This window comes from Mus caroli, chromosome 14 (assembly GCF_900094665.2).
Source record: "Mus caroli chromosome 14, CAROLI_EIJ_v1.1, whole genome shotgun sequence".
NCBI classification, from domain to species: Eukaryota; Metazoa; Chordata; class Mammalia; order Rodentia; family Muridae; genus Mus; species Mus caroli.
This window is the reverse complement of record NC_034583.1, coordinates 23,340,131-23,366,481: the sequence shown is the minus strand read 5'-3', so window position 1 is coordinate 23,366,481 and position 26,351 is coordinate 23,340,131. Positions and strand designations below refer to the sequence as shown.

Sequence of the window (26,351 nt, the reverse complement as noted above, 5' to 3'; positions counted from 1 at the left end):
TCTTATTATAAAAATTATCAACTATTTTTCCTAAAAGTCCAACTTAAAAACAACCCTTCACAAGTACCACATGTATTTTTAGCCCCATGTAATAGGCTTCCATATTCAAAAGTAAAGTCTGAAACACTATTAAGTTTAGATAATAGCACAGTTCATCTGAAAATCCAAATAAATTACAGGCCTTAGTAGTCAACTATGAAAACAAATACACCAGGAAGACTTCCAGTGAAAAACCCTGAGAAACAAAAATTAAGAGAGATTTTAACTCAATAAAGAATCACTGTGAACTACTGGTTTCTGAAAATCAGGAGTCCATTCCAGTTCACACAGGTTACCAATGACAAGGTCTTAAAAAAGCGTTCAGAATAACATATTTGCCTGCAGAGGAGACATGCAAACAGTGAAGGTGGCTCTCATGCTGGAGCTCGCATGAGGAAGATCGGTCAGTGCCTACTAACTACTTTCTTCCAGCGCAGTCATTATGTATACAGAATATCACAAGTCATTAAGAATGCAAGCATTTTAGACACTATTACGCACCATCAGCTCTCAGATGGGCTTGATGCTCTCTGTACAAAGTAGAGTCTCTGTTGGCTCTAACTCTATACGAATTTGAACATTAGCTTCTTTGATTAAAATACCTATGTGCTAACCATCAAAATAAAATTAAAAAAATTGTACTAAGAACGACAGTAGGTTAAAAAGAGCTTCATCAAGTGAATATAGAGATCCCAAACTTTTTATTAGAATAGTACTATCCAATCTGCATGTAAAGTTTTACTTTAAGTTTTCGGAAAAGATATTCAGATTCTGTGCAGTGCTTAAGGAAATATAAATAGTGGGAAATATTACTGGATATACCAAAAACAATTAAGTACAAATTCAGTTCTCAGTACTAGCTCATAAGCCTAACACTAGACTTTAAAATATGCTCTCAACTTATTCCTGACAAACCAAAAAGTGAAGATAGCAATACTTGGTAAGAACACCTACAAAGAACAGAAAGTCTGGGCTGGCAGGATGAGTCAGTGGGTAAAAGCTTGTCAACAGTTTGACAACCTGAGTTCAATTCCCAGATGCAAAAGTGAAAGAACTGACTCCTGAAAGTCGTCCTCAGACGTCTATACAATTTATGGTATACATGAGACTGCATTCTACAACATGTACACCAGCCACACAACAGAATCCAAACCTGAAACCAATAGCTTGTTCTGTGTCTACAGATATTTACTACCCCAGTGTTATTCAATGGCAGTGTGGTGTTTGGGAGGGTTGGAGGATGGAGGCAGAGGAATGAGGACACGTGGGGATGGCAGACCCTAGTACAATAGTGGCATGAGGAGCCACACTGACTAGGTTCTCTTAACTTCTTTTCCTCTTCTTTTCTTTTTTCTTTTCTTTTCTTTGGGTGGGGCTGGAGACTGAACCCAAAGGCACTCTAAATCACACAGCCCAGTCTTCTTCTCCATGCTAACGAATATTACTAGGACCATGCTGAATCACACAGCCAATAACATCAAATGAAATTTAAAATCAAGTTTCTTACTTGCAATCATCACATTTTAAGAGCACAACATCTCACAGGTGACTTATTACACAGGATGATACACTTAGAGCACATGTTAGCCTTCATTCTGCATTTTAGTATATGCTGATCAAGAGAGCTTTGAAGCCAATCATGATTATACTACAAGACTGTTTTTTTAAAAAAGCTAACGAAGTAAATAGCAATGAATGATAGTGTAACCACGATGATAGTGTAACCACGAAGGTTTTTTTGTTTTTACTTTACTCAGTTATAAGACAGATAGTTAAATATTGAAGAAAACATTTTATATCAGTTCATGTCCTTATCTATTTCCGGAAGCTAAAGGTATGTGCAACTTCAACTACAAGAAGACACATCTATACTGAGTAATGTAGAAAAAGTCTTACCTGATCTGTTGAAGTGATATGGGCATTTTAATTTGCTGATAATAATCTGGGTATTTTTTCTTTGAAGGCAAATGGAAGAAAGGTTCAGCTATGAGCTGCCCTTGGTGATTCCGACAGCTCCTAACTGTGTCGTAAAGCTGATGAAAGGGGTTGGAAACATCCATGAAGGAAGTGATGCTCTCGGCTTCAGATTCCCCTTCTTCATAGCGTGCAGCTGACAAGACAAGCAGAGTCACCAGGGGAATAAAGAAAAAACAATCAACATCGAATTTAATAACTCTTAAAAAGATTTGATGTGTCTGAGTATTTTGCCTCCATATATGCATGGGTGCCTGGTGCCCACGGGTCAGAAGAGGGCATTGGATCCTCTTGATCTGGAGTTACAGAGTTGTGAGCTGCCTTGTAGGTGCTGGGAATAGAACTTGGGTCATCTACAAAAGCAGGGCGTGCTTTTAAACACCAAGCCATCTCTCCAGAACCAACACTTTAAAGTTCTGTGTTTCTTTGTTTGTTTATAAATGGGCCCTACACTATGGCCCAAGCTAATCTATAACTCTCAGAAATCATCCTGCTTTCATCTAGAATTACAAGCAAGCTCAGTCATGCTCAGCTAAAAACAATTTTTATTTAGTTAGTTAGTTAGACTTTTTTTGGTTGGTTGGTTGGTTTTTTTGAGACAGGGTTTCTCTGTGTAGCCCTGGCTGTCCTGGAATTCACTCTGGAAACCCGTCTGCCTCTGCCTCCCGAGTGCTGGGATTAAAAGCGTGCACCACCAAGCCTGGCAGGTTTTCTTTTCTGAGTAATGGCTTCACTGTATAGACTTGGCTGGCTTACAGGAAAAGCATCTACCTCCTAAAGTGCTAGTATTTGGGGCACATACAACTATGCACAGCTTTGAAGATGATTTTAAAAGATCTCTAATTTTCCTTAAAGACAATGTTAAACATGATTAGAGTAGGTACTTGAGAGATGGCTCAGTTAAGAATGCTTGCTGCTAGCCAGGCGTGGTGGCGCACGCCTTTAATCCCAGCACTCGGGAGGCAGAGGCAGGCGGATTTCTGAGTTCGAGGCCAGCCTGGTCTACAAAGTGAGTGCTAGGACAGCCAGGGCTACACAAAGAAACCCTGTCTCGAAAAACCCAAAAAAAAAAAAAAAAAAAAGAATGCTTGCTGCTGTTTCCGAGAATGTGAATTTGTTTCCCAGAACCCACGTTGGGCAGTTGAGAACCTTTATTACAGCTCCAGAGGATCTGATTTCTGGTTCCCTTCATATGCATAGCATACACTCACTATACATTCACACAGACACATAAACAAAAAATAAATCTAAAAAGTATTTAGTATAATTGCATATAATAGAAAAATATCTAGAAATATTAAATTCAAAAGTTACACTCAGTTAAAAGACTAAAAAATAGTTTATTTTTAAAAAATGTTTTCTTCAGATTTCCTGCTATGTTTAGCCAAAAGGAACAAGTAGTTATTCAGAGATCTCAGAACTAATACAGAAGCATGAAGTTCATTGCTACAGCCAGGATCTGTAATCACAGCCCACCCACCCAAGTCTCACGTGTTAAAAAGCATCCTCCTCAGAGTGGCATCATAGAGAGGTGGGAGACACTAAAGGTGTGGATTAGTGGGCGTCTTGGGCATGGGGGGGGAGACAGTGATGCATCTGAAGGAGGCAATGAGACCTATTTCTGTTTTCATTTCACTTACCCAACACCAGGGAGAAGGTTTTGCTCTACCATAGCCCCTAGTATGTAAAATGAATACTGCCTTGCCATAAGACTACGAGAAACAGGTCTAACTGATCACAGACTAGAACTTCCAAAATTGTGAGCTAAACAAAAATGTTAGAAAAATAGAAGACCAACACATTTACCACAGTATAAACTTAGATTAGGCCGACACTCTCAGACATAATTCAGCATGAAGTCTCACTTTGTCCCTTTCATCTATAACATGAGAGGAACAATTCCTTAATAAGGAAGTGTTCAGGTAGAAGCTAAGTCATAGAAATACCAGAACACAACAAATAGTGATTTTTATAGAAATATAAAAGCCATGCTTCTCATTTATCTGAAGATGTATTTGTACACACACACACACACACTCACTCACGCACGTGCATGTGTGTACAGGTGCCTGAAGAGACTAGAAAGGTATCACTGAAAGCTAGGTTCATCTTAACTTCCTGATCCTTCTGCTTCTATGTCCAGAGTGCTCAAATTACATGTACACCAGAGCCAGTTTTATGAGGTACTAGGGATCAAAACCAGGGTTTTATGCATGTATGGCAAGTGCTCTTACCAACTGAGCTACATGCCTGGTCCCCAGTAAGGTTTTTAAACTTTATGTTTTCTTTATTAGTTGTTATCTTATAATATCAAAAAGATGCAGTATATAATTCTGAACCGTTCAAATTTACTGAAATTTATGTCAAGCTCAGTAGATAAAGTCAATTTTGATAACTGTGAACTGGGGAGAAATATCTATTTTCTAAGTACAGAACATATATATCAAGCCTGCTGTGTGTAATAAGCACTAGAACAGATCAGCGTTCCAATCCACAGAACCTGTAAATGTTACCTATGTCATAAAAAGAACTTTGCAAATTTTAATAACAATCTTGACTTAAGAAGATTTAAGTGGATTAAGTAGGCTCTTAAAAATAATGAAAAGGACGTGGGGCTGGAGAGATGGCTCAGTGATTAAAGAGCACTGACTGCTTTTCCAGAGGTCCTGAGTTCAATTCCCAGTAACCACATGGTGGCTCACAGCCATCTGTAATGGAATGTGATGCCTTTTTCTGGTGTGTCTGAAGACAGCTACAGTGTACTCATATACATTAAACAAATAAATCTTTTTAAAAAAGAAAAAGAATGACAAGCACACTACAACCAAAGAGTCAGGAAGAAAGGATAATAAATACCAAGGCTACAATGTGAACTTGGAAGAAGGGACTATGAACCAAAGGATACATATAGGTGGTCTCTAGAAGCCAGAGAAATCGAGGAATGGATTTTCCTATATCTTAGCGGCCTACTCACCACCTTGACTTTAGATACCTGAGCTCCACAACTACAAGAAAATAATGTTGCTCTAAATAAGTAAAAATGTGGTAACTTGCTTCAACAATAGGAAGCAAAATAATACAAAGAAGTCTATACAAGGGCTGGGGATGCTGCTCAGTGTTGGGGCTTAGTCTAGGATGAATGTAGCCCTGGGTTCAATGCCTAGTGCGCTGCTGGCGCCATAGTTAATGAATCCACAGCTACCATCTGCTCATTTAGCGACTGTGAGAGGAGCCCTTTAACTTCCAAAGACAGGATTTTCAAGTTTCACACAAAGATCCATATGTTTTGTTGTTGTTGTTGTTGTTTTACATACTTGGAGCTCTTATACTACACCTTCCCAAGGAAACAAACCTTTATCACTGTGACCTAACACTTTTATCTGTCACTATCTGTACTTGAGAGCTAACTTTATCAGAAGTCAGTACAACTACAGCTACTCTTTACTCTTTGGTAATTTATTTCTTCTTGGTTATTATTCACCTGATACATTGTTTAAGAAAATAAAGTTCTTTTTATTTTATGTGAGTGCCTGTACAGCATATGCATGCAGTGCCTACAGAAGCCAGGAAAGGGTGCCAGGTCTCTTGGAACTTGAGTTACAAAGGGTTGTTAGGTGCCATGTAGATGGTGGAAACTGAACCCCTATCATGGTTGAGCAGTCTCTCTAGCCTCTTACCTGATATATATCTTTATCTACTCTTTTATGTTCAAGTTTTCTGTTTATCCAATTATGTTCATTAACAGAAAACAATTTGCCTTTGACAATTTTACTTACCCAAGATTGCATCAATGCAACAAAATAACATTTCTTAAAAAAACTAACCAACTCCAAGACCAAAGTTGGTGCAATTTCCCTCAGCCAGAAGGACCACAATCTAAAAATGCCTACCAGCTAAAGCAGCGTCCTCTTCACTCTCTGAGCCATACTGAAGTGCCATGGTAATTGCTGACAAGCGACCCCCTTGGACTGCTCTTTTATTACTATAAAGAAAAACAAGCAATTAGAAAACAGAACACTGTTATGATTTGCATACCTTAATGAAATAGTTAAAATGTGCTAATACAAGGAAAAATAATTCCTATTAACTGCCTCCTTAATATATAATACTCCTCATAGTCTTAGCAAAGAAAAGTGAGATTTTTGTTCTTCTCAAAAAAGAAAAGTTGAGGCTGAAGAGATGGCTCAGCAGTTAAGAACACCGGCTGCCCATCCAGAGAGACCGAGTGTGATTCTTAGCACCCAAAGGGCAGCTCACAGTTATCTGTAACTTCAGTGCCAATAGATATGACCCCCTCTTCTGGCCTCCACAGGCACTGTACTCACATGGTGCACAGACATACATGCAGGCAAAACACTCATATACATAAAACCTTAAAAAGGAGAAAATGGTAGCAGAAAGATAGAGTAGACTACTACAATTTGTTTTTCACTTAAATGAGGTACACTACTCCATATTTTATGTAAAGTAAGGATTTCATTATTGTCATCTAAAACACTCGAATTTTACAGTAACAAATTCTATTATAAAAATACCACATCTTATTTGTAACATTAAACACTACTTAATAATGCTTAAGTGTTATCTGTGAGGTGAGGAAAGGTCTACCATAGAACCTTAACTTACTTGTGGTTACTTTTGTGACAGGATTTTGCTATATAACCCATACTGGCCTTGAACTGACAATCTTCCTGCCTCAGTTTTTCAACTGCTGGAATTACGGGTATACATCGCTATGCCCAGCTCTTGCCTCAATTTTTTTAAGTAAAGTACTTGGCACATCCTCCTTAAAACCTAAAGATAATACTTTAAGATCGCCTTCTGGCTAGCATGCCTATTGTCATAAGCATGAATCAGCTTTCAGACTACACCCTCTGACTCTCACCGGTAATACTTGCTAGTGGGGTTTCTTTCTTCACCAAGGCTGCTTTTATTGTGCGAAGGACCTGTCAGCCTGGCTGCAGCCAAATTTGATGCAGTCCTATCCAAAGATAAAATAAATAAAATAAAATAAAATAAAAAAAAACCTTATAGACTGAATAACTAAAAATCAGAATGTTGGGGGAAAAAAAAGGAAACAACTATATTCTGTTAAGAGGAGTAATAAACTATTTCTGAGCATCTATTATGCAGCAAGTTCTGTGTCAAGATCTGGGGACACTAGAGAAATGGGCAGGACTAATCTTCATGCACTATGTTTACTACAAAGTCAGAAGATACCGTATTGAAACAAACATGAGAGGGGGAAGAAAGCTTTGAAAGCACTCAACGTTCCCATTTCATTTAAGAGGAAATGGAACCCCAGGACTAAGACCTGTTCAAAGATAGTCCTAATGAAAGAAAAGCCAGAATGAGACTTGAGATCTTCTGACTAAATGTCCTATTACAAATATAAATACACAGTATTATACATAATATACAATATATATGTCCATCATCTTTTCAAATAACTTTCTTCAGCTACAATGAAACAGCTAAAAACACTTCTTTTGCTGTTTTCAGAATCATGTATCAACTATAAATTAATCTTATTTTCTACTGTATTAATTTTACTAGCTAAAAGTTCAGCAAACAGGCACAAGGCTCTTAAGATATCTTAAACTTACCTTATTCGAAGACTTGATTTAGTCATTTCATGATGTTCAATTTCTGCCTTTTTCATATAAAATATTTTTTTAATCGAATTGGCATCCTAGCAAGATAAAATGACTTTGCTTAGAAAAGACTCAGTAGATGGCTCAGTGGGTAGAAAGCATTTCTCACCAAATCTGACAACCTGAATTCCATCACTAAAGCCCATATGGTAGACAGAGACATTGTACTCTTACCTCCATATATTTAGGTCTTCGCATACCCAAAATGAATAAACAAAGGATAAACAAACAAAGCGGTGCAGGATAAGAGTGAACACTATCTTGACCCATGCTGGCTTTCATGTTATTCTTTCATTTGCAACAGATTTCTATTCACTAGCTGTAAACCTGCATCCTTAAATACCTTCCCAGAAACTTCCAAATTATCTTCAAAAGTTATCACTAGTTAAGTACAAGTTTAAAAGGCTGCTCGTTCTTTTATAATTTGGCAATTAAGGGGCACACTAGATTTAATAACAAAATATAATGAATTCTATTTGTATAAAATTATCTAAAAATGCAAATAAAGATGTAATTCTTCAATTTTAAATCTGTCTCTACTCTTACCTATCTCTATGTATGTATGTATCTATATCTATCATCTCTCTGTCTGATCTATAAAACAATTGTTGAGAAGGTCCCATCCTAAATACCATGTACCATGTAATGATTCTATAACTAGGTCTTTTAAAGAAGTGACTAATGTATTTTATAAATTACCTTTTCATATATGCAAAAAAATGCACACAAGTGTACTTGCTTAAATTAATAGCAACTTATCACATTAGATCCAAAGTTTCCTTTGCTTTAAGACTTAGTTCAGGTTGACTCTCTGTTGAGAAGCACAGACCCATGTTCTTGGGTACTTATTCTCCTTTCTCTACCATATATCTTTGCAATAATCCCCATAATATTAAAACTTTATTCTCAATAAACTCCAACTCTGCTTCATAAAAAATAAATAAATAAATAAAAACAACTTAATTCAGGGAAAATAATTTGAATAATTCTTTTAAAATTATACTAGCAAACAGTACTACATATCACTAAAATGTCCTTTCACAAAGTAAGATATTAAGGACTTCCTAACCCATTACTGATTCTCACTCAAGTATTCCTCTCCCCTCTCTTTCTTCCTCCCCCATCAGGTTCTTTCTATATAGGTCTGGATTCTCTAACATAGATAGCATAGAATTTTCTATGTAGACCAAACTGGCTTTGAAGTCACAGATTCCTTCTGCTTGTGCCTTTGGAGTGCTAGGATTAAAGGTGTGCACTACTATACCCAACTTCACCCAAATTTCTTTCTTTCTTTTTTTTTTTTAAATGCAAAAGAAAAGCAGACTGAAGCCGGGTGTGGTGGTGCATGCCTTTAATCCCAGCACTTGGGAGGCAGAGGCAGGTGGATTTCTGAGTTCGAGGCCAGTCTGGTCTACAAAGTGAGTTCCAGGACAGCCAGGGCTATACAGAGAAACCCTGTCTCAAAAAAACAAACAAAAAAAGAAAAGCAGTCTGAGATGGGTAAGTTGTAACATGGCTTACTACGCTCTCGACTGAGAAAGCTTTACAAAATCATAGAAACCAAGAGGTTCAGATTTTCATGTTTATTTTAGAGATACCCATGAAGGGCTGGAGAGATAGCCTAGCAGTTAAATAGTACTGGATGTGCTTCCAAAGGCCCTGGGTTTGATTCCCAGCACCCACGTGGCAGCTCATAACTATTGGTGTGTAACTCCAGTTCCAGAGGTTCCATTGTCCTCTCTGGACTCCCCAGGCATGGTAGGTACATGGGGTAAATACACTCAGGCAAAACACACATATAAAATAAAATAATAAAAGAAAACAATGTTACAGATACTACCTCCCTTACATAGTACACTTAGGGGTGTGGAGGGGGACACCTGTGAAACTGCCCAGGCCATGGGGGATATACATATCTGAAAAGCCACTAAGTACCTGAAAGATGTAACTTTAAAGAAGCAGTGTGTGCCATCACAGCAGTATGATGGTGGAGCCAGTAGGTATGCCCAGGCCAAATAATGGGGCACAAGATGAATAACCCCCCAAAAAGTGCTTAAGTTTTGCTGCACATGCTTAAAAATAAGAGAGTAATGCTGAACTAAGGGTTTAGATATAGAGTCTGTAGACACTGAACAAATGCAGGTGAACAAAGCACCCCAGATGTGTTGCTGGATTTACAGAGAGGAGAGGCTGTCTGTGGTGGACTAGCCATGCCTGAGCTCCCCTCCACACTGAGATGACCCTCACTGGGAAGAACCAGACTATCTCTATGCAGAGGGGGCTGCACAGAAGAAAAAGATATTCCAACAAAATCAAAACATGGCACACAAGTAAATTCAGCACCAAATAAGTACAAATAAAAGTTTATATTAAGTACCAACATCAATTTTCAGTATTTTTGGCCTGCATTCTGAAAATGTAATGATTTTACTAGCAAAAGACTTTCTGAGTACTCTTTCCTCAATTCTCAATAATTAAGCAAAGACATTGCTACAATCAACTAGTCATTATTAGACTAGAAAGCTTCCAAGTGACAACTGCAAAGGAATCAGTTATTATATAATATATACATTTCAAAGGACGCTTTCTATATTTACCAAGTTTAAGGACTAAATACTTACAAAAAACTAAATGCTTAAATGAACAGAAGACAAGAATAAAGGAATAAACCTTTGTATTTATGGTTAATTCATTTTCAACAAGGATGCCAACACAATTCAATGAAGAAATAATAATTTTTAAAGTCAGGTTGGGATAACAATCCATGTAAAATAATGTATTTGAATTACTACTTAACATATACAAAAACTAATTCAACTTAGATTCAAGATCGAAATATAGGATCTAAAACTATAAAATTCTTTTTTTTTTCTCCCTTATTTTGGGGGGTGGTGGTGGTTGAGACAGGGTTTCTCTGTATAGCCCTGGCTGTCCTGGAACTCACTCTGTAGACCTGGCTGGCCTCGAACTCAGAAATCTGCCTGCCTCTGCCTCCCAAGTGCTGGGATTTAAGGCGTGCACCACCACTATAAAATTCTTAAGAAGAAAATATAGGTGGAAATATTTTTGACCTTGGATTAGGTAACAATTTTCTTGCTATGGTAGCTAAAATCTAAGCAAAAAAAAAAAAAAAAAAAAAAAAAAAAAAAAAAAAAAAAAGAAAAAATGAACAAACTAGAACTCATCAAAATTAATAATGTCAAAATAAATTACTCTGAAGTAAAAAGACAAGAGAATGGGAGAATGTACTTTAAAATCAACTGGTAAGGACATGATATCCACAGTATATAAATGACTATTAAATGACAATGAAAAGAGAAGTAACCTAATTTCAAAATGGGCAAAGGGTCAAAATAGACATCTCACCAAAGAGGACAACATCATACACAAATAGCCACTATGTACATAAAAAGATGTTCAATGTTATTAACTATATTAACGAAAAGCAAATCAAAACTATAACATACTGTGATATTCCTAGAATGGCCATAATAAAAGCAAAACTGAAAAGCAGGTGTTTGGTGACAGGAAGACAAACTGCAGTATTTATAGACTGCAGGTGGGAAATGTAAAACATTATGGTTACTCTGGAAGATTCTGCCAATTCTTCAGTAGAATAAATACATAGTTAATGTATGCTCAAGCAATTATATTTCTAAGTATGTACTCAAGTAATATGAAAATGTATGCTCACAAAAGACCTTATATATATGAAGGTTCCTAATTGTATGTTCATAAGAGCTAAAAATGGAAACAACTAAAATGTGTAATAAGCGAATGAAAAAACATATGGCATCATTCGTAAGATATGCTAATTAATGTGATGAAAAAAGACTAAGTACACACAAATTTTAAAACAGTATGCTATACACACACACAAAAAAATCACTCACAAAGGAATCCATGTTATATAAAATTTCCAGAATAGACAAATGTGTAGAGACAGAAAAGTAGATGCACATTGTCTAGGGTTTGGGAAGTTGTAGGGAAATGAAAGTGACTGGTGTAATGGCTACACAACTCTGTAAATACTAAACCACTAAGTTCTATTTTAATGGATGGAATTTAAGGTTATAACAAACATTGGCCCTAAGTTAGTTCCTACGCTCATTGATGAAAATAGCAACAGCAAAAACCAACCTTGAATACTTGAGACCCAGGCTCATTATATGTTTTGGCATTTTTTGCTAGAAGATCTATATCTTTGGCCATTGCGTGTATACTTTTGTAGCTTCCATTCTGTAGTAAACAACAGAAAATAGCAATTCTTCTTAGTAAGAGTTGAATATAACGGTTAAAGAAAAAGACTAAGCATTTTTAAGTTGTCATTATAGTCCAAAATATCACTGGGAAGTACACTTTTGAACAACAACACTTAAAAGTTATTTCCCTCTTTTACAGATTATTACTAGTACTTATTTTACAGGTATATTTTGTGATACATAAAAAACTAGAATCTGGTATTATTTTTATAAAAACAACTTACCATGTAAAAAAAAAAATCAAGTAAGGTAAGTTTTATTTAGCCAGACACTAAGCGCTCGCTCCATGGATCCTCACTCATTAGAGTAGATGCAACAGTGTAAAGTAGCACTTCCTCTATTTACAAGACCACTGAGGCAGAGTGCAAAACCAGTTCTGCTATGTGCCTGAGCACACACATTAAAGCTCATTCAGTCTAAAATAATGCAAGGATACTCATAGAGTTGCTTCACGTTTACAAAAGAAAGGAACATATACACCAGCTAAAAAGTGTATATGACTAAAGACTAGAACTCAGAGATAAACAGGGTAAGTTCTAAGGGATGGAGAAATAAGATTAAGTACAGTGGAGAATTAGAAAGAGTAGCCTCTATCTATCTATCTATCTATCTATCTATCTATCTATCTATCTATCTAATTATCTGTCTATCTATCTATCTATCTATCTATCTATCTATCTATCTATCTAGCACAGGCTCTATCTATCTATCTATCTATCTATCTATCTATCTATCTATCTATCTATCTATCTATCTAGCACAGGCTGCCCAGACAAGGAAAAGACAAATAAGGCAGAATTGAGACCGCCAGGCAAAGACTAGCTAGTGGACAAGGTAATATCCGAACATCCATCTTACATGGAAGGACTCTATGAAATGGTGAGTGGAGCCATTAGACTGAACACTGGCAAACTATTGCTTTGCCAACACTTTAGCTGCAAGGCAAAGGAAAATAACCATGGGCCAGCTAATTCACAATTTAGATCTTGAGTGACTAAAGTCAAGGATGCCAGGATTCATCTCTACTTCTGTGAAGGAGGAGCCTAGCAGCAGGCCAGAAGGCTACCCTGGTTAACAAACAACAGTAGAAATGGCAGTATCACCACAGAGATGATTGTACATAATCTCAAGTGTTTCACTACAATTCTTGAGTTCTGCCTGTTTTCCACAGAGTATTTAGAACGAAAGGAAACACACAGACCAGGTAAAGAGCATAGACAAGTATCTATTTTCATTAACCTTATATTCAAATATCCTAAGCAGCTTTCATTCTAAGATATCCTAAAGCTATTTATTGTCAATGTGCCTGCCTCCTTCACAATCAGAAATGTCTATACCCAGTCCCACTTGTGTAGCTATTTTTTTTTAAAGATTTATTTTTATTTATTATATGTAAGTACACTGTAGCTGTCTTCAGACACCAGAAGAGGTCATCAGATCCCATTACAGATGGTTGTGAGCCACCATGTGGTTGCTGGGAATTGAACTCAGGACCTCCAGAAGAGCAGTCAGTACTCTTAACCACTGAGCCATCTCTCCAGCTCCTTGTGTAGCTATTTATTCATTTTTTTGGCAGGAGAGTGAATTGAACCTAGGACCTTGAACTTAAGCTATACTCATCCTAAAACACAATAAAAATCTACAACTAGAAGAAAAGAACTATCTACTCTGAAACTCCTAAGAAAGTACCTAAGTCAATCTCCTCTAACCCACATGATTACAGATGTCCACCATCATACCTGTATCCTCTGAGCAATGGTCTTGAGATCTATAGGTTCCTTAATTATTGCATAATAGTCTGGATATTGCTGGAAGACAAAAGCAGGTATGTTCAATAAGCTGAAGTACCCAGTTAGAAGGTCAGTCTGTTCTTCAACCAGCAAATTGAGAAACTTTATAAAATTCATTGCTAAAGCATATTGCTATATGCAAAGCAAAAAGAATGTGATTTTTCTTTTCCTTTTCAGGGAAGAGACAGGGTCTCAATATGCAATTTAAGCTAGCTTTAAGCTTTTAAAAAATATATTCATTTTAAATCCCAATGCCACCTCCCCTCACAGCACCCCCTCATGCATAACCTCCCTCAGTTCTCCCCTCCCCTCCTATGAGAAGAGGGAGCTCCTTTTGGGTATCTCCCCCAACTTCTGCACACCAAGTCACTGCAGGATTGAACTTGCAGATGCATCATCTCCCACTGAGGCCAGACAAGGCAGCAGTTAGGGGAATGGGATCCACAGGCAGACAATGGCTCCAGTTGTTGGAGGACCTGCATGAAGACCAAGCTGCACATCTGATATGTGTGTGTGTCTTTGTGTGTGTGTGTGTGTGTGTGTGTGGACTCAGTTCAGCCTGTGCTTGCTCTTTGGTTAGTGGTTCAGCCTCTGGGAGGATCTGAGAGCATCCAGGTTAGTTGACTTTAGCTTCAAACTATTAAAATTCTTCTGCATCAGCTTCCCACTTGGCTGGAATTCTAGGAACACACCAACTGACACAATTCTTTAGGTCAGGGTGAACCCAAGCTTTTCATATTTGCAACACAACACTGGCATCTACAAAACTTGTATTTGACAACTACGAGAGTCAAATTTGCAAACACATACACACTCCTCCCTCACAATACTGTAAAGGTATTTAAATTTTGTGTTAGAACACAGGTGGGATACATCTGTGGAATTCATCTAATCTGAGCTCATCCCAAGAAACAGACACACTGGAAAATGCCCTCACAGTCTTCATGATGCCCCTCACATTCATTTCTCTTAGGCTATCCTACAAATTTTGTCTCTTAAATGACTGAAGTTGACCAAAAATCCAAAGTGGTTTTGTTCACTTTTAAAATTTTTATAACATTTTAAAATTAAAATATTGTTACATCATTTGCCCCCTTCCCTTTCTTCCTTCTAACCCTTTCCATGAATCCCCACCCTCCTTTGCTCTCTTAAATTTATGGCCCCTATTTCCAAATTATTACGTGTGTGAGTATGTCAGTGTGTGAGTGTATGTGTGTATTCTTAAATATAGAAATGCAACCTGCTCAGCCCACATGCTATGTGTGCGTATCAGGACTTGAGTACTGGGTAACCAATTTGGGGGGTTCTTCCCCGGGAAAGACTATTTCTCCTGCTCTCCAAATTTCTCAGTTGACTTAGTTCTCTGACTAGGGTTGAAGACCTATGGGATTTTCCCCTCCACATTAGCATGTTCACTTATGATGTCCTTGCTTCCCTGACATTTCTATAAGACACAATCTCATAGTAAACTTGTGTTCTTCTTGCTCTTACCGTCTTTCCACCATCTCTTCAACTATGATGCCTAAGTAATTTTTGTTCTTGTAGACAGAATGAAAATAAAGTTAAGATCTAAATCAACAGTATCTGAGTTCATGAATTGCCAGAGGTCACCATGAGTTGTCTCCCTCTATCACTTTCATCTCACTTTATGAGACAGGGTCTCACATTAAACCTGAAACTTGCCAATTTTTCTAGACTGGGTAAACAGCAAGACCTAAAATCCTCTTACCTTTGTTAGCTCAGTGCTGGGATTATAGGAGCACAACCATATACAGCTTTTTTTAAGGGTGTTGAAAGCCTACCTCAGGTCCTCAAATGTGTATGTCAAATACTTTACTGACTGATTCATCTTCCCAGTACCAAAAGCTGAGGTACACATACAGGCAAAACATGCATACACATACAAAAGCCTTAAACATTTTGTTTGTTTGTTTGTTTTTTGAGACAGGGTTTCTCTGTGTAGCCCTGGCTGTCCTCGAACTCACTCTGTAGACCAGGCTGGTCTTGAACCCAGAAATCCACCTGCCTCTGCCTCCCAAGTGCTGGGATTAAAGCCGTGTGCCACCACTTAAACAGTTTTAATAGAAGTTATTTATCACTGTGGAGTAAGTGCTGAAATCGAGTTCTTCTTAAAATATACTGTTAGAAAGAACTAAGAGAGTGTTAGGGTCACAGACATCTTTGCAGTGTGAGAAGCTGTAATGAAATCATACTTGTCCTGATACCTTAAAAGGGTCTCACTTATCCAGCAAGTCTCTTCTGTCTTAGGATGGAATACTCAATTTGTCCTTTTCCATCACCAGGACAAAAGGAAACTAAAAGGAGGAAGAATTTATGTGTCGTCTTCTCACCCTATCTCTTGAACAGAGATATATACAACTAATAATCTTTTTTTTTTTAAAGTCAACTTTTGGGGATTGGGCAGATGGCTCAGCAGTTAAGAGCACCTGATGCTCTTGCAGAGAACCGAGAATCCAATCTCTAACCTCCTCTCACACCAGGTACTCATATGGTGTGCATGCATATACATACACACACACACACACACACACACACACACAGAGGCAAACACCTGTACCCATATTTAAAAAGGCACCTCTAATCAAGTAAAATAACAGACTATGTCCTTTGTGTTTCTGCTGAGGCCATGAAGAGTATCACTTGGCCACCTCTGACACTGTCCCTTTTTTTTGTTTTGTTTTGGTTCGAGACAGGGTTTCTCTGTGTAGCCCTGGCTGTCCTGGAACTCACTCTGTAGACCAGGCTGGCCTCGAACTCAGAAATCCACCTGCCTCAAGTGCTGGGATTAAAGGCATGTGCCACCACTACCCAGAAACACTGTCCCTTTAATCTTACTTGTAACTAATAAATAACTCTTCAAGCATTTAAATATTTAATTCGTTTGTCACTGAGCACATCACTTACCACTTTGGAAGGCAGTTTCTGAAAAAGTTCACTGATGAGCCGTCCTGATGGATTTGTGGCTACAACTATGGCTTCAAGAAGCTGCTCCAGGATCTCCTTCAGGTAACCTGGAGAAGACTAGCAGGCAAAAAGGTGAAGAAAGAAAGACAAATCCATAGATAAGTGCCAACTACTAGATAGTTTTTAAGATTACAGCGCTAACTCAGAAGAACAACCACTTAGCAGTATTTATCCTAAGTTCAAGGTTCAAGAGTACCTTGATTGTTAATGGAGAACTACATTAAATTAGTGAAGCTCTTGTAATATTTCTGTAATTAAATCTCTTAGATCAGGTTCTATAATGAATCTTAATTTTGTAATAAATATTATAAAAATATCATATATGTAAATGTAGAAATCTATATCCCTTTGGGATCTGAGCAACTGAGCCATATATAAATACTTAAGTCTGTATATGTGTATGCACACACACACACTTTGCTATAGCAATTCTTCATAGCTCTTCATAGCTCTTCAAATTAAATAAAAACTAGATGGAGATTAAGTACACTCATATACAACATTTCTGTTCTTCAGACCTAGCAACTTGAGTTTAGTCGCACCTAGTTAAGACACTATTCTGATACACAGAATTATGTGCCCCAAACAGTACTTGATCAAAGAAGCCCCATGTTTGTAGAAATCTCTACAATGAGCAACAAGATTGTCTCAAACTAATAATTATTTATAGTAAATAGTACTTCACTTTCAACTCATACTTCTGTGCAGAAGAAAATAAGATTAGTGGTTATTTAGGACCTAAATTATACATGCCCTGGCATTTGACGTCTCAAGTTGTAAAGTCCATGCTGCTTCTTCCCCGCCCAGCCCCACTGCTGAGAGACATTCACAGGTGACACTAACTAGGATACGTGAATACATTTATTCCAGGAGTTGATAAACTATAAGAAAGTTATTCTTAAGTTTCAAGATTAGACATTTAGCTCAGTTGGTAACGTGTCTGCCTAAATACAAGAAGCCCTAAGTTTGATTCCAAGGACCCCATACACTGTACTTGTAGTAAGATTTGGAGGTAGTGAAGGGGGGCAAGATATGATAATAGGAGGCTGAAGATGAACAAAATATGTTATGTAAATCAATGCTAATAAGAATGAGAAATATTTTATTTAAACTAGAAGTCAGGCAGTGATGGTCTGTACATGAGTGGCACTATTAGGAGGTGTAGCCTTGTTGGAATAGGTGTGTCATTGTGAGCATGGGCTTTAATACCCTCACCCTAGCTGCCAGGAAGTCAGTGTTCTGCCAGCAGCTTTAAGATAAAGATGTAGAACTCTCAGCTCCTCCTGAACCATGCCTGCCTGGATGCTGCCATTTTCCCACCTTGATGAAAATGGATTGAACCTCTGAACCTATAAGCTAGACCCAATTAAATGTTAGACTTGTAAGAGTTGCCTTAGTCATGGTGTCTGTTCACAGCAGTAAAACCCTAAGACACAGTCTAAATAAGACAATTTAAATTATATGATAATATATCCTAGAGGGTTTTACAAACTATCTTTGAAAAATCATACATACATAGACGTACAATAAAGTCAAATATTCTATATTCTTTTTTTAATTCATTTTTTTAAAAATTTATTTTTATTTTATGTGCATTGATGTTTTCTGCCTTCAAGTATGTCTGTGCGAAGGTTTTAGATCTTGGAGTTATAGTTGTAGCCCACCATGTAGGTGCAGGGAACTGAATCTGGGACCTCTGGAAGCAGTCAGTACTCTTAACCTCTTAGCCATCCCACTAGCTCCTAAATAATCTATATTCTAACTAAGATTTTATAGCAAAGTAAAATAAAATACAAAAAATTTTAAATAAAAACTAGGTGCTTGAAAGTGCCTTCCTCTTTGAAAAAAAAGCTTGCAGCTATAAAAGAATCTTAAGAGACATAAATATGAATATGTAAGATGTCTCTATTTTTCATCAATTATGCAAATGAAATAAATGGATAAAGATAGGCAAGCCCTTTGTTGGGAAGAGTTTCAGCTGGAAAGGTTGAGAAATGAGAGAAGGTAATGGGGAGTCATAATAAAACAACCTAAAATTCAGTGATTACATGTTTCAAAGTATCAGAAATAAAAATGTAAAAGGCCACAGCCTAAATTTTATTTTTTGTCTAAAGCTATTGAGAGGCCGGGGAACTCAGCAAGCAATATTCTGCTAGTTATTTCTCCTTTATCTGCCTCCTTGGGTACCAAGAACACACATGACACACACAGAGGTAAAACATCCACACACACTGTTTACATTTATTTCTAGGGGGCTGGAGAGAGGGCTCAGTTAAGAGCATTGGCTGCTTTTTCAGAGGGCCCAGGTTCGATTCTTAGCATCCACATGATAGCTCACAACTGTATGTAGTTTCAGTTTCAGGGGATCTAACATCATCACACAGACAGACAAACACCAATACACAGAAAATTTTTAAAAAGAAAAATTTTTTTAAATAAATTTGTTTCTAAGCAAAGGTAAGAGCAAGTGCAAAATCCCAGAGTTCAGAATCCACCTGGCATGTCCTAGGATCAAGCAGTAGATACCTAGTGCAGTGTACTAAAGACAGCTGCTTACAGAGTTTTTATCCTGGTACCAATATTAAGTCCAACTAACTCCTTTAAAGGTATTGATAAAGCAGACCCAGAGTATAACAATTTTTCTCACCTTTACCTTTTCCGCCCCACCCTCTTTCCCAGATGCTGGGCAAAGATGAAGGATGCTCTCCTGGACACTGAGCTGTCTCACTTCCTTTCAAGCCCCTCTCCCCTATGCCATGCAGCTGCCTTTCAACCCACTGCAAAACGAATGCCTTTCTTTCTTCTCCACCTCCAAACTCCCAGCACCTGCCAAGCTTGCCTGCCTTTTTGCTTTTCCTCTCTAGTTCTAACTGTTCTCTAGCTTAAAACAACAAAGCATTCCTAACTAAGGTGACTCAAACTGGCTCTCCGAAATTTTAATCTCAACACTGCCTACCTACATTGATAATCTAGCACTGTTGGACTGAACTAGGCATTGGTAATATCATGGTGTTTAAAACTGAACAAAAAATATGCATTAATATCAAAACAACCCATGGAAACACCCACTGTCCAGGATGTTTAAGATCACATGAAACTGGAGTGTGGCTCTCCAGTTTAATGTTCACTTACACTTTCTAGCACTAACACAATGGCTTCCCACAATAGCCCAGAAGCTGCAACATAGCGCTCCCTCCTCCTCCTCCTTCCCAAGGTCCTCGTGCTGCTGTGTGCTCGAACTTACGCCATCAGCCAGCGTGCCTTGATTGTCTTGCCCATCTTCATCATCATCTTCATCGTCTGCTTCTCCTTTCTGAACAAACTCATTTCTTGTTCGAAGGTACAAATCCCAGAGTTTACAAGCAGCTTTATACTCAGGGGAATCTGGCTATACATTAGCAAAGAGAGAGAAAGGAACATTTACTGTTATTGATGATTCAATCCCTAGTTTTAAATCATCCTGTTTAACAAAGAACTGCTATTTTAAGAGACAAATCTGAAAATACTATTATTATAATTACTTCAAAAAATTTTTTTTCTTCAGAGATTTATTATTATACATAAGTACACTGTAGCTGACTTCAGACGCACCAGAAGAGGGCGTCAGATCTCATTACAGGTGGTTGTGAGCCACCATGTGGTTGCTGGGATTTGAACTCAGGACCTTTGGAATTGTAGTAGGTGCTCTTAATCACTGAGCCACCTCGCCAGCCCTACAGCCTGGTCTACAAAGTGAGTTCCAGGACAGCCAGGGCTACACAGAGAAACCCTGTCTCGAAAAACCAAAAAAAAAAAAAAACAAAAAAAACAAACAAAAAAAAAATCAAAATTCTCATGATTAGAAGATATGCACAACTTAGTCCATTTTCTAAAACAAAAAAGAAAAAAATGGCTATTCATTTTAAAGGCATTCTGAAGTAAAGTTACAGAAACACTTGAGGCAGAAGACAAATTATTTCCTAACTTAAAATTAATTATAAAAATTCCAATGTAAAGACCTATTATAAAAGATAGAAATAACTGGTGAAATTATTTCTACTTTGCATTAGACTAACAGCAAACTTCAAAAAACTGAAAGAATTAAGCTACCTAAAAAACAATACCTAAATACACAAAAGCAGAGAAAGTTTTCAAAGTCGAAAAGACGTGAGGAAAGTCTTTGTGGTGTGAATGAAAATGGCCCCACAGGCTCATAGGGAGTGAAACTATTGGACTGTTCTTCCAGGGGTCCCGAGTTCAATTTCCAGCAACCACATGGTGGCTCACCACCATCTGTAATGGTCTGATGCACTCTAATAGTGTGTGTCTGAAGATAGCTGCAGTGTACTCATATAAATAAAAAATAAATAAGTCTTAAAAAAAAAGCACTAGGATTTTTTTGGTTTTGAGGACTCACACAACAGCTCACAACCATCTATAACTTGCTTTAGAGAATGGAATCTCTTCTGGCCTCTATAGGTACTGCATATACATAATGTACTTATATGCATATGGGCAAAATACACTCTTTTTTTTTTTTTCCGAGTCAGGGTTTCTCTGTATAGTCCTGGCTGTCCTGGAACTCACTTTGTAGACCAGGCTGGCCTCAAACTCAGAAATCTGCCTGCCTCTACCTCCCGAGTGCTGGGATTAAAGGCGTGCGCTGCCACGCCCGGCTCACACACATCTTTTTAAGTTACTAGGCGTGATACATGTACCTATAATCCTAGTATTTTGAAGATAGAGGAAAGAGGATCAGAAGCTCAAGTATATAGTATTCCCAAATTAAATAAAAATGTAAAATATAAATGATTTAAAAAAAAAAAACAATTATAAAATTAGATACATTCCAAAACTGATGGATGCCTTCTTACCTTATAGTAGGCCTTTGCATTGTTAAAAAGCAGCTGGAAGTCAGCAGTCAGTAGATTAACATCATCATACTCTTCCATTTTAAGTTTCTGTTGGATTTTCATCAAGTCAATGGGCTGAGAAACCACTTCATAATAGTCTGGTTGATTTCTGTTATAATTTAAGTATGTTTAAATAACACGAATTCAAAGCATATAAAAAGTTTTATTTCAAATCTATCTGTGTAATATCCAACACATGAAATAACAAATCTAATTACAAATTCCTCAAGAGGCTCTCCCTCATTACGAGAAAAGGAAATACCAAAAGCAAGATGCAGGTGTGCTCTCTTTTCAAAATACATACTAACCATACCAAAAAAAAAAAAAATCTAAGTTAACACTGATGATCAGGTTTATATGCCAAATATCTAAGGTTAAATATAAATATAATTATCTAAGGACTAAACCAATGTGAATAGTATCTTCCATAAACTTCCTCATTCCAAAATGGCTTACAACAAAATTCAAAGTTACACAATGAGTCAAGCATAGTGGCACACCCTTAATCCCAGCACTAAAGAGACAGAGGCAGGCAGATCACGGAGTCTGAGGTAAGCCTGGAATACACAGTGAGTTCTAAGACAACTGGAGCTACATAATGAGACCCTGTCTTGAAAAAAAAATTATAAAATAGGTTATTTTTTTCTCACTTAGTAATCACAGGGCCTTTTCTGGCCATGTACTATTACTTCTATGAAGTATAATCAACTAATAATAGAAAGGAGACAGATGCTTACCAAATTTAAAAGATCTAAAACTGTGTGTAAATACGATGGTCTAAGAACAATAAACACAAAATCCCGACAGTGGGGATAGGGATGTAACTCTGTGGAGGGTCCTTGCCTAGAATGAGCAAGGCAGGGCTGCTGAGATGGCACAGTGGTTAAGAACATCGACTGCTCTTCCAAAGGTCATAAGTTCAAATCCCAGCAACCACATGGTGGCTCACAACCATCCATAACATAATCTGATGCTCTCTTCTGGAGTGTCTAAAGACAGCTACAGTGTATTTACATATAATAAATAAATAAACAAATATTTAAAAAAAAAAAAAAAGAATGAACAAGGTCCTGGTTCAACCCTCAACACCATCAAGGGGGAAAGAGATGGAAACCCAGGATAGTGACAAGAAATACACCCCGGAAAGTAGACACACAGAGGGACACAAAGGAATTTCAGAGACAATTATGAGAATTAAGTTCCTAAGATAATTTCTTAGGGCTCATGACATTTATTATTTTCTGTTTTTTTTCTAAAGGAGTTCCACAAAACAAGCAAACCTAAAAATAATCTAAGTGATTACTTTCTCCAACAGGGTTATTTAGCTCCCTTTTAGATGTGTAACAGTAAAGTGAACACAGTCAAACACTGTCGTGGTCACAAACAATGCCTTTGGAGAGTTTATAGTCATTTTCCATTATGTATATCTGCTTTAAAAAAAAAAGTTTAAGCCTGTCATAAAAGTTCTAAGAACGTGAATCAGCAAATCAGCAAACTATTAAACAGAGAAGGACAATACATGCTCCTAACCCTGATAACCTCAGTCCAATCTCCAGAACCTAAATACTGGAAGGAAAACCTAAACAACTCCTCCACGTTGTTCTCTGACCTCCAGACATGTACACTTGAATGAACGTGTGCACAAAATTTAATAAATGTTAAAAAGTGTACTTTTAATGTTAAGAACATTCTAAAAAACTTATTTTCCAAAACAACTGAGTTAAGCGCTGACATATGTTTGAGTACTGATTTCCTACAATCAAGGGACCACTATTCAAAACCAGGAAACAAACTTGGCTATGGTACCATCTTATCTGTTTATTCTATTTATATTCTGCCAGCTATTCCAATCTTGTCCTTCACAGTGAAAAAAAATGAGTACAGAAATCCTGCTTTCATTTTATTTTCTTAGTTTCTTTCATTCTAAATAACTACTCAGCTTTCCTTGATTTTTCATATATTTTTGAAGATTACAGGCTAGCTATTTTGTAAAGCATTACTCAACTGGAGTGCTTCTTCTGGCTTCCTTTGAAAATACAGCCTTGTTCTTTACAGAACAGATTGTGGTAGAGATGATGTGGCAATACTCACACAATTTTACCAGCTTGCACATGGTTTTGTCTTATTCTATTAATCTGATAAGGTTACCTCTGATCATTTGATCATAGCAGTGTTTGCTAGGTTTCTCTACTGCTTCATTTAAACAGGGAAATACAGTCAGAAAGCCCATTCTTAGTCATACTTTCAATTTATTCATTTTTTATTTTCATATGGATTCCTGAGTTACTACTTTACCAAATAGGTTAAAGGTTATAATGATAGCAATGATTATTATTTTTGAGACAGGGTCGCAACTAGGTAGCCCTGGCTGTCCTGAATCTCACTATGTAGGCCAGGCTGGTCTTGAATTCACACATATCTTCCCACCTCTCATGCCATCACATACAGCCTATGTTATTATCAAACTGCTTCAATGTCTGGTGAGTGGGTGTTTTGTTAGGGTACTTCTATATTTTGTTTTAATTTTTCATGTTTTGAGACAGGGTTTCACTATATAATCCAAGCTGACCTAGAATCTACTATGTAGCTCAGGTAGGCCTCCCAATCATGATCCACCTGCCCCAGTCTCAGCTGACAGTATCTATTTTCTATGTTCTTCTAACATGCTCCCATCACTTTCCATGTACTTAAATATTTCCTGACACCAAAGAGTTCTCCAGTATCATCCCAGTCTCTGCTGAGTGCTGTATATGCTCATTTCATGCTGTGTCAGTAGAAAGAGCTAGGGAATACAGATATGCTTATAAATAAATACACTTGCAAAGATCTCTGAACCTACATACATTAAAAACCATGAAAATCAACTCCTGCAACATCTCCATATACACAATGTAGCATACACACACACGCAAATAAATATCTTGATGAATAAAACTGAAATTAAGATAAAAAAAAAAAGACTAAAATTGAACCCCAGACTTAGCCCACTCCTTATGAAAGAATACTTAATTACCAAACACCCTAACTTTAGACCCCGTGTCAAATCTTCCCAATTGCTGGGCAGTGGTGGCGCACGCCTTTAATTCCAGCACTTGGGAGGCAGAGGCAGGTGGATTTCTGAGTTCGAGGTCTATAGAGTGAGATCCAGGACAGCCAGGGCTATACAGAGAAACCCTGTCTTGAAAAACAAAACAAGGGCCGGGCGTGGTGGCGCACGCCTTTAATCCCAGCACTTGGGAGGCAGAGGCAGGCGGATTTCTGAGTTCGAGGCCAGCCTGGTCTACAGAGTGAGTTCCAGGACAGCCAGGACTACACAGAGAAACCCTGTCTCGAAAAACCAAAAAAAAAAAAAAAAAAAAAGAAAAACAAAACAAAACAAACAAAAATTCTTCCCACTTATCTAAGTTTCCCACCTCACCTCCGCTTTGGAGCCCTAATGAACAGCTCACAGAGGAGTCTGCCCTGTTCATCCTTATAGTCTCGGATGGTGTTATAGAGTTCATGGCACACAGCAATCTACACAAAGGAAGAAAAGAAAAAGAATCACCAAACAACATCCAATGAAGGCCTATCACCAATTCCTTAATAAAAACATCTCCAGAAAAGGAAAAGAGAGAAGAAAAGGAAAACCTCCAAAGTACCCAACGGGGTCCCCAGTCTGCTACATGCTGAGAGGACATAGTTTTTAAATAATGTTTGGGAGGCAGAAGTAGGAGGTAGCTCCAATTTAAGGCCTACCTGGTCTACAGAGTGAGTTGTAGGCCAGCCAGGGCTATCTATATAGTAAGACCCTGCCTCAAAACAACAAAATAAATATATAAATAAACTAACAGAAAATACTCCTAAGTTTTTGTAACTTTTATTAGATCTGTGTCCCCCACCTTCATTTCCTGGTACTAAGATCACAGGTATTCATTACTATGTCTGATTCTGACTTTCTTTTAAACTAAATCAGCTTATTGGCTTATATAACTCTCCTGTTTAAAAATAATCTAACTTAAAAAAATAAATGTTTGGGGGTCTAGAGAGATGGCTCAGCGGTTAAGAGTGCTGACTGCTCTTCCAGAGGTCCTGAGTTCAATTCCCAGCAACCACATAGTGGCTTGCAACCATTTGTAATGGGATCCTATGCCCTCTTCTGGTGTGTATGGTATGTATTCACATACATAAAGTAAGTAAATCTACAAAAGATAAAAAAAGGAAAGCTGGAGCTAGAGAGATATCTCCATGGTTAAGAATTCTAGCTGCTCTTTCAAAGGACCTGAGTTTGATTTCCAGCACCTACATGGCAGCTCATAACTGCCTTCAGCTTGAGGTCTAGGGTGTCTGACACCCTCTTTTGGTCTCCAAGGACACAATGCCTTTACATACAGGCAAAAAATTCATACTCATAAAAAAATTTAAAAAATAATTTTTAAAAAGCCACCTAAGGGGGAGGGGTATGGGATAGGGGACTTGTAGAGGGAAAACCGGGAAAGGGGTAACATTTGAAACGTAAATAAAAATAAAGCCACCTAAGCTGGGCATTAGGGAAACACAACTTTAATTCTAGTACTGAGAGTCTAAGACAAGAGGACTATGCACTCAAGCATGCACATTAACCTACTAAGCTAACTCACTCACTCCTCTTTTCCCACGTGACATACTCTTCATCTTAGACCCTCCTACTAGGTGCCAGTGCTTTATTGGAATCTATGCTTCATGTGAAAATGGAGATAGAAGGGCTGGTGAGATGGCTCAGTGGGTAAGAGCACC

At 37.6% G+C, this 26,351-nt stretch overlaps 1 protein-coding gene across 37 annotated transcripts in view; it reads right to left on the bottom strand.

Annotated features, from left to right (window-relative positions):
* Window positions 1-26,351, bottom strand: part of Pbrm1 (polybromo 1) — a 105,095-nt gene that overhangs the window by 71,019 nt on the left and 7,725 nt on the right. For 30 of the 37 annotated variants that reach the window (XM_029469264.1, XM_029469272.1, XM_029469248.1 and 27 more), the window contains 10 exons: window positions 25,015-25,112; window positions 21,558-21,705; window positions 19,949-20,092; window positions 16,645-16,761; window positions 13,669-13,737; window positions 11,808-11,906; window positions 7,620-7,705; window positions 6,899-6,994; window positions 5,904-5,995; window positions 1,936-2,149 (listed from right to left, as the gene is read on the bottom strand). In XM_029469264.1, the coding sequence (XP_029325124.1) occupies window positions 1,936-2,149; window positions 5,904-5,995; window positions 6,899-6,994; window positions 7,620-7,705; window positions 11,808-11,906; window positions 13,669-13,737; window positions 16,645-16,761; window positions 19,949-20,092; window positions 21,558-21,705; window positions 25,015-25,112 (1,163 nt within the window). The remainder of the gene's footprint in view (window positions 1-1,935; window positions 2,150-5,903; window positions 5,996-6,898; window positions 6,995-7,619; window positions 7,706-11,807; window positions 11,907-13,668; window positions 13,738-16,644; window positions 16,762-19,948; window positions 20,093-21,557; window positions 21,706-25,014; window positions 25,113-26,351) is intronic. The other 7 variants (XM_029469275.1, XM_029469252.1, XM_029469263.1 and 4 more) reach the window with 1 other exon arrangement.